Genomic DNA, 9,041 nt, shown 5'->3' with positions numbered 1-9,041 from the left:
GTCCATCTTTATTTATGATCTTCTGTTGCAGCCCCAACTCATTTCAAAGCAATATTCAGGGAGTGTGTCTCCACAGCCTGTCTGTAAGAATTGAATGAACACGGTGGGATGAAGGGGATGAATATAAATAGCTGAATACTATTGTAATGATCCTGATTTTTCCTCTAGTGCCACTTTGAGGATGACCTTTTGACCCTGGGACCCATTAGTGATCGAAAGCCCTTTAATTTGGTAAACAAGGCCAAGCTGTTATTTAAAAACCTTATTAAAACATGTATGGTTGCTTTACTTCAATCCATTCCATTTAGCTGGATTACCATGTTGAAAACGGGCTAACCTCCTGGGTGGCTCCCCCATGTGAGGATGGTGCATACACACAGTGAGTTTACGGTCCAGCAAACCCTTTCCTCAGCTTTAGAGTGAGTCTTATGAAAGTCAGAGAACAGAAACAAGGCTGAGGTTCACCGTCTTTCTTTTTCTGCTCTGCTGCTTTAACAGGCAAAGGCTGCCTTCCTCACCCCACATCCCCTCCCTGCTCTGCTCCCGTCCACCCCCACAAGAGCCTGATGATGTGCAGGCTCCACAGAGCAGGACTTTGAAACGATATCATTACCATTTCAAAAGAACCTGCTGCTGCTGCCTCGCGGACCTGCGATACGAGCTGTGGCATGTTGTGTGGAGCAGGACGTTGTTTGGCACTACATGCATCATCACCTTACATCAGCGAGTGTATGTTGCTCTTTCCCCGAGTAAACCGGTTGTCGTTTCAATTAGGGAAAAGACACTGATGCTGTGTGTGTGTGTGTAAATTGTTGAAGGGTGTCCTGTGATGTATCAGTGTTTCAAACAAAAGCTTTGTTTCTGCTGCTGTCACTTTCAAAGCAGACAGAGCAGAGAGGGACTGGATCACAGGCAGGACTGTGAGGATGAAGAGTAGAAACACTTTAGAGGTCACTATATATTTATTGGGATTGGTCCACCTGCATGGTGTATGTGTGTGTGTGTGTGCACAACAGCTTGAGGTTCTCTCATTTAAATACTGACACACACAGACTTAAGCGCCCAGCAGTTCCTGCTGCAACATTAATATCCTCATTTATCCTCTTATGCACAAATGTCAACCTTTGTCAGCCGCTCCCTCTCTGCCCTCCTCACCTTCACCAGCTCATCACTCCCTTTCCCTCCTGCTTCACACTCCCTTTGTATTTGCTTCCGTGCTGTCAATCCCATTCATTCCTCCACCCCTACCTACATATACCCTTTCCCTCCTTTCTGCATTCCCCTCACTCTTTTCACTCTGCTTTCTGCAATTCATTCTATCCAGCTCACCCCCCTCCTTCTCCTCCTCTTCCTATCCCGAGTCCTGCACAGATATTGCACAATTTCTCCACCATATCGCTCTTGTTTTGTTTCATTGCTTTTTTTCCCCTCCCTATTTTCTTCTCTCTGCTTGGGAACCCTCAAGTGACATCATCGGTCCTACAGTTACCATGGTTTCGGGGGGAAAGGGACCGTAATAACTGTTTGGATCAAACAGAAAGGCTTGGTACTGTTATATCATAAACACACAAATAAGAGAAGGATCAAGACATCCAAAGGAATTGCTTTTTACTACAGGATTCAGATACAGTTTACAAGTGTAGGTGTGGATGTGAAATGTGTGAATGTGTGTGTGTTGTGTTGGTCAGGTCAGTGTTAATGACGGATCTGTGTGAATGAACAAGTTCTCATCGTACAGGTCTTCATCAAGTTCGGCTTCTTCGGTGAAGTAGGTGGGGAAAGGAGGGTTGAGCAGAGTGGAGCTCCTGTTTGGCAGTATTGTGTCTCTGATCTGAAAACACAGACACACACTTAGAGTTAATGCAATAAGGACACAATTGCCTTAATTAGAGCTGAAACAGTAAAGCAAATGTAATCACTTTAATAATCACTGTTAGTGAAATGCATTTTACAGTTCCTTAAATGTGAGGGTTTATTGTTTTTCTCTGTTTTCTATCTTTGGGAAATGTCACCTTCGAGACTGGATAATGTGTCACAGGTATTTGCCCCAATTTCCTACAGTTTTATGGACCAAAACTAATAGTTCTCAAACTTTGTCATGTCCCCTTTTAGAGGGAGAAGATAATTCATGCAGCGCTGTGTCCAACAATCTCTGCAACTTTCTGAAACAATCTGACATTCACACCCATTCCACGACTTCCAAGCTGGGCAGAGCTGACAAACAGCTTTTCACATAACCTTTATTAACAGATTTTATTAAGTCTTCTGGTTTCTGTTTCTCGCGTGACCAACCATGTTTGAGCAGGTTTTCGCTGCCAGGAGGGAAACAGTCCATGTGGAGAGCAAAAGAGGCGGAACACATGAACCAAAACTTCGGCGCATCGCCTTTTTAATTGTCACATGGACCTAAAACACCTACCAAAAGTAGCGCTGTTTGTGTTTTGAGTGACGAAGCGTTTGACGTGTGTGATAAAGAAACTAGTCTGACTGTAGAAAGTTTACGGCAAACCGAAGACGTAAATCCGCTGCTCTACACTTGAAGCCCCAAAATATTAGCTGTTGGCCCCAAAAATATTGTACAGACTAGTTACAAATTAGCTACCAGTTATGTCCAACTCTTACAGAACCCTTTTGTTAAATGGATCAGTTGCTCTTCTGTTGTTAACATGGTTAATCAATCACTATCTGCACTATAATCACATCTTTAATCAATGATTAACAACACTGAAAAAACCATCTTATTGGAAGAAAACGTCCAGCGTTTGTTTAGTGTTCCCACATTTATCAAATTAATTCTACGCATGACCTCCTCCCTCCTCCCTGGTCATGCAGATGCTTCTGATCCTGGGCTAAATAATTAATTGATTTACCACAAAAGGAATCAACACATTAATCAATAATGAAAATTGTTATGAGTTGCAGCCTGTGTCATAAATTTAATCAATAAAACATAACTGTTCCTCATAAGAATAGGGACATTATGGTTGTACAGAATAATAAAAACCAAAACTAATAAACACAAATTAGGAACCTGCATGTGAGCCCTTTAGGGTAATATAATCTAGTGTGTGTGTGTGTGTGTGTGTGAATGTGCAAGACAGCTGAGCTGGGTGAAATGCAATGCACATTTGTATTCATTATCGCTTGTCGGCGAAACAAATAATAAGCTGTGTATCTGCGCGCACACGCACACGAGACGGGCACAACATGCTGAGTATGGAGAAGGATGCTGTGGATGTAACTAACATCATTAAGGTGCGCGTTTTCATTGCCACACAGAGAAACACACACACTGCTGATCCAGCAGTGTCGTTGAAGATGGATCACACCGTCGTGCAGGTGTGATGGTGTTTAACAGGTGCAAGGTCACCGGTCTCTGTCAGAATACTGAGCACGCTGAGGTTGACTTTCGACTTCAGTATGTCTGCCTCTTCAGTTTGTGAGTGTGTGTGATTATTTTTACCTTCAGTAAGCAGTTCTTGTGGCCGGGGACGGAGCCGTTCACATACAGCACATTATACTTGGTATTGACCCTCCATATCTGAAGAGAGGGATGGAGAGGAGGAGATGATATTGACATGAATTATGTGTCCAATTCAAGGTCACAAAGCTCTAAACCACAACTCTGCATGTGTCCTTGTGAGTGTGTGCACCTTCAGTCCAAAAGCTGTGATGTAGGTGTTCCCCATTTGACCGGGCATCTTCTTCCCTTTGAAAACTTTGGCTGGATCCTAGATGAAGAAAAAACACACACAGACACGTGTACAGACACACACAGACACAGATAGATGCATTACTGGATTATGGGAACCAAACTGTTCATGTCAAATTTGTGGATGAGCTTCTTACACAGTACATATGTGTGTGTGCATGTGCGTCTTACCCCTCCAGGTCCAGAAGCTCCAGGTCTACGGTGAGTTTTGGTTTGGCCGTGGCTGGCTGGCTGCCCCTTGAAACCCCATCGCTTCATTACACCTTGAAAACCTTTACCAATGCTACACACAAACACAAGAACAATCTAATTTGCAGGTTGCATTCAAATATGTTGACTAGTTGCTTCAGAGGATAATGTTATAAAAACTGATATTTCTTCAAAATGTGATGCTCGAGCTAAAAGAGGGCATGCAGTAGGAAAAGAAGCCCAACAACGGAGGAGGGATCGCTGGCAGAGCACAACTTACGATTTGGCTGTGACGTCCACATACTGGCCTGGACGGAAATGTGCTGCATACAGAGGAGTGCCTGAACACACAACACAAGACTTTATATCCAAATGTGTATGAAAATAAATAGGGGGGACTAGAGGGGAACTCAGTGGAATACCTCAGCAAAGGCAAGAAAATAAACACACTCAATCACTAAAATATGTTTGTATCACGCCCCACCCCTCCACAAACTTTCATGGAAATCTCTTCGGTCGCTAATGTGTGACGTGGGTAATGTGTACCTGGTTTGAGGAGGGCGTTGTCTGTGACTTTAAATGTGACGACTTTCTGTTTTGGTGGCACTCCTGCATTCCTGAACATCTCCATTTCAGCTTCAGGTCTCTGTTAGACGAAACGATGGGAAGAAAGAACCAAATACATGTCAAAGGTGGGAAAGTGATATAAGAAGCAGAAGCACTGAGCGGCAGCTGGACTTTGACATTTCAAAATCAACCATACGACAGTTACAGGCGATAGGCGAGTGGAACACACGCTCACAGACGTACGCGCACACACTTGGTAGTGAGTGTGTCTGACATTTGCTTTCACGCGGCTCGCTCTCATCTCAGCCCCAACAGTCCCTCGAATGTCTCCTTCTTCCCTGCTGTTGACTGAAAATCAGTCTGCCAAGCTCCTCACACTGACAACTCTGCCTCTGACTGAGGGTTAATACAGCTGAGGGAGAGATTCAAAACAACTTCACCATCGACAGGTGAAACCCTGACTCCGATCCATCAAGCATCTATCAAGACTCAATGAATAAATTACACTTTGTTTCATTCCTTGCTCTTTCGTTATTGTTGTCATCTCAGAAAGACGAATGTGACATTTGAAGAGGAAAGATCTCCTCGTATTATTAGAGGCAATTTTCTTAAAAAACACTTTAACCACATTTTTTGGAGGAGGTTTTGATCAGAGGAGTCGATAAGCTCACCCTCACCTCAGTTTTTAGTGTGTCACTTCTGATAAGCATCTGAAGCAAGAATGAGACCTTCAGGTTCATCATTATCATGACAGATATTTTTTTAATGAAGTCATTATGGGAAATAGCAGCAATGAAATCCATTGTATCCCATTTATTTTGACACCTAAGATGAAACTTAGCTACTGGTGCTGAGTGAGCAAGTATAATTTCCTGAATAATGGATCTGTATTAATAAAAGGTCTTTGCACTGACAGGCTGGGAAAGGACAGAAATTCAGCATCATTTGCACGTCTGATTTTTTTTCTCAATGGTAAGGAACTGTCGCCAGAACTGAGAGGAACTGAAATGTGTTGGGTGTGTACAGAATGACTAGGCAGCATTTTGATGAAATCATCAATCATCTATGCACAGCACGCATCCTTCATGCATAAGACATTTTGAAGTGATAAAGTGTTTGGCACCAGCTGACGAGTTGTGGCTGCTCTGTTAATATTCAGAGCACTGAGTGTGGTATGATAAATTAAAATAAAACGTTACGATTCAGTGCAAATTCAACACTCTAAAACTTTTGCAATCAAAGAAAGAGGCTTTATGAAACTTTGAAACAACTAAGTTAAGTAGTGTTTTAATTTCTATTAAAAGGTCCAGTGTGTAAGATTTAGGTGAAAGGGGACTATTGGCAAAAATTTAATGTAGAATAAACCTCATAATATTTTCACTAGCTTGTTACATCTAAATTGTATGAATTGTAGTTTTCTTTACCCCAAAAAAGACCCTTTATATTTAAATACTTAATATTTACATCGAGGGGACCCTCTTTACGGAGTCCGCCTTGTTTTCTACATTTGTCCAGACTGGACAAACTAAACACCTTTTAAGTTTTTATGACAATTAAAAGCTGCCACAGGTTCTTTTTCATGTTTGGAAGGAGAGGGTGGGGTGAGGGGTGTTCAGCTGCAACATGCAACTTCAACACTAGATATCACTGAATTCTACACACTGTACCTTTAAGTCATAAATGTCTACACGTCCAAGTTCACAGCTGAGATAAAAACTTTAAACGTTTTCTTACATAGAATGGTGATACGTTTTTACCCCCAACAAGAAGAGCGGCCGTGTGTCCGTCATATTCTTCTTTCGACAAAAACTTCAATACATGACAGTCTTGCACCTAAAACAAAAAGGTTTTAACGATCAGAAAGATGATGTGAAAACAGTATTTTATTTAAGCTTTCACCTCTTGAGAAAACAGATGCAACTAAATTCCTAAAGTAATAAGTAAATATAAGTTCCTCATATTAAATATATAAATATTTTCAGTCCACATGGTAACTCAGGATGTCAACAATTAATCCCCTGTGACACACTAACAACAATCTATCCTGTCTTGTACTTATTCACTGCATTATGAAAAACCTTCAGTTTCCCTTCACATAAAACCAAAGTGTTGAGAAAATCTTGAAAAGTAATTTAAATATTCTAACTTTCATACAGACAGCTTCTGTATAAGCTTCAAAGAACAAAGTAACTAAACGCTCCAAAAGCGAATCAGCAGATGTTGTTGAGACTCTGTGAGGCCGTGAGTTTGATATTAATCATTTAAACTGAGAATGTCAATTTTTTCTGAAATTGAACAGGAGTTTGTTATGCTACCCACAAGATTATGTCATCATCAATAAAGAGTACGGTGAATGCACACAGCCACAGTACGTTTTTAATTTACTTTGCTGACAGACTAGTTAATTAGATGAAAAACGTGTTCTGAATAAACTCGGCTTCAGATATCTCCTGTGTACACCTTGTTCGAGAGCAGTAGCTTGTTTACGAACACTGAGGTATTTTAAATGTACGATGTGAGCAAAGCCTGCAGGTTCAAAAGTGCTCAATGTTTGGTATTCTTCCTTCACCCTCTACAGAGCAATCCAATTAATTTCACTGCTTTAACGGCACTGTTTGTTATGTAACTATGGAGGACAAACATAACACACATATTTTTCAGAGGAATGCCTGCAGCTATTCTGATGCGAAGCTATGGCTCAAAAGAAAACACGACAGGTACGAGTGTCTGTGTGTCACCTGTAGCATTGTGACTACATGTCTTTCTCCTGTTTTCGTCCAGATTGGAGCCATCCCCAACTTCGCAGCCACTAACCCAACTCTTCGACTCCCTAGGAAGAGGAGCAGATGAAAAGACAGCTTAAGTGCCTGTCAACAGCAAGACTCAATATACACAGCTGTCAGTGAGTGTTACACTGACCCTCTGTCCATTCGTGCTGTTGCCAGGGCTCATCTTTGAGTGGGTTCAGCTTTTCAGCCGTCTGTCTTCTGTATTCCTCTGCGACACTCTTCCTCATGTACTCCTGGTTGTCCTCTGTGAGGTGTTCATCAAACCATGTTGTGGTCTTTACTGTCCTGATACAAAACACTGACTGGACAGGACTGCGAGAGGAAAGAAAAATCAATCAATCAGATAATTTTCAAGCAATTCAATCGCTTGTAATTCCTCTGATTATGTTTAACAGATTCTATTTAAATTTAAATGACAATTCAACTGATTTGACTAAATATTCCTTTTTTTCAGCAATATGTTCCTTAGATTTTGCAATTTATTGCAATTCTTAAATACTTTATTTTAATTCATCTTAAGTAAAACCTACTATATGGACCACATCAGATGTAAATGTCCTGCTTTCATGAAAGATTTAAGATAGAAAATGGAAAGGTGCACAGGGCACAATGATGAAGTCGTGTTAATCTACCCAGAGCTACTTGCAAATGGATATTAATGCATTAACATACATGAATATATCGCAGCACTGAATGGGACCGTAGAGCGCTTCATCAGCTGTCATCCTCAATAACAACATGTACTTTGTAACATTGAATATTTAATGTAAAACAGTGAATTTACATTTACAAACAGATTGAAACACTCAAACGTAGAAAATATAAAAGATATTAATCGTGACGTCTATTAGATAGTTAGAGACAAGCAGAGAAGAGCAAACTGAAACTGAAAAGCTAAGCAGCTAATTGATCCCAATAGCCTTGTCTATGTGAGCTACATGCTCGAGCTCACTTCAGCTACATTGACGCTACTAGCTTGTTAGCATTAGCCACCTTTCAGCCGCTGATCGCAGAGAAACGAGACGAGTTCCCCGCTGGAGAACAAACCGACAGCTCCAGGCCGCCATCACGATCTGTGGTCCACACACTTTGACATCAGAATAAAAGCGAGGCGATAACCGAGAGGACACCGGGTCTCACACCTTCAGCACAGCCATGCCTTCTTTTCGTCCTGTTCTAAATGTCACCCTGGCTGCTTCCGGTACATGAGCAATACAGTTCCGCAGCACTGAGGCACAAGCCAAAGGTTCCGCTCCGCACCGCTACTATTAATATTCAGCGAATATTTATACTTTAATTTTAACATCAACAAAGCATTAAAACTAAATATTATGTTTCCCTATTTACCAAATGATTCACATTTGACCATAATGAGTCAACATTAACGATAAATAATGCTAAGTTTTAAAGTTCACTGTCAATATCAGTTGAGGAAAAAAAGATCATAAATCACCTTATGGTCACTTTCCGGAGCTTTCAGTCACATGACGTGATTTTTATCAGCAGATGTGTCAATGAAATGGTGTTGTTGTAATTTATATGCCATAACGTAAAAATGAAAATAAAAACATTTAATTGTATAAATTTGCTAAATGAATACATTTTATTCAGCCGGAATTAAGTACAGTAAGTCGCACTGATTTAGGTCTCCTGAATCATAGCAAGTTTTATATTATTATTATTATTAGTAGTAGAGGTAGCAATGGTAGTAGTTGTAGTGATAGTAATTGTAAATAAAGGTCAAGAGAATGATATTAGATTTGAGAGGACAAGAGAAGAGAAAA

The 9,041-nt window shown here is 40.8% G+C and overlaps 1 protein-coding gene across 1 annotated transcript; it reads right to left on the bottom strand.

Moving 5' to 3' along the window:
• Window positions 1–1,591: 1,591 nt before the first annotated feature.
• On the bottom strand, window positions 1,592–8,472 carry mrpl3 (mitochondrial ribosomal protein L3). The gene is made up of 10 exons (XM_020090354.2): window positions 8,251–8,472; window positions 7,388–7,569; window positions 7,207–7,298; window positions 6,203–6,301; window positions 4,448–4,547; window positions 4,182–4,242; window positions 3,884–3,995; window positions 3,654–3,731; window positions 3,464–3,541; window positions 1,592–1,831 (listed from the first exon to the last, which is right to left on the bottom strand). Exons 1-10 carry the CDS (start codon window positions 8,322–8,324, stop codon window positions 1,685–1,687), a joined length of 1,023 nt encoding a protein of 340 aa, XP_019945913.2. The 5' UTR covers window positions 8,325–8,472; the 3' UTR covers window positions 1,592–1,684.
• Between the last annotated feature and the right edge of the window lie 569 nt (window positions 8,473–9,041).

Source organism: Paralichthys olivaceus, chromosome 20 (genome assembly GCF_024713975.1).
Source record: "Paralichthys olivaceus isolate ysfri-2021 chromosome 20, ASM2471397v2, whole genome shotgun sequence".
Classification (NCBI taxonomy): domain Eukaryota; kingdom Metazoa; phylum Chordata; class Actinopteri; order Pleuronectiformes; family Paralichthyidae; genus Paralichthys; species Paralichthys olivaceus.
The sequence above is the reverse complement of the archived record's forward strand: the minus strand, read 5'-3'. Positions and strand labels throughout refer to the sequence as shown.

What these genes read in the sequence shown, in the direction of transcription:
- mrpl3 (XM_020090354.2), bottom strand. Translation starts at nt 8,324, where the DNA reads ATGGCGGCCTGGAGCTGTCGGTTTGTTCTCCAGCGGGGAACTCGTCTC. An exon ending in CTGCGATCAGCGGCTGAAAG is followed by an intron (nt 7,570 to 8,250) that starts GTGGCTAATGCT and finishes TTCCTCTCGCAG; the next exon opens with TCCTGTCCAGTCAGTGTTTT. An exon ending in GAGCTTCTGGACCTGGAGGG is followed by an intron (nt 3,732 to 3,883) that starts GTAAGACGCACA and finishes TTCTTCATCTAG; the next exon opens with GATCCAGCCAAAGTTTTCAA.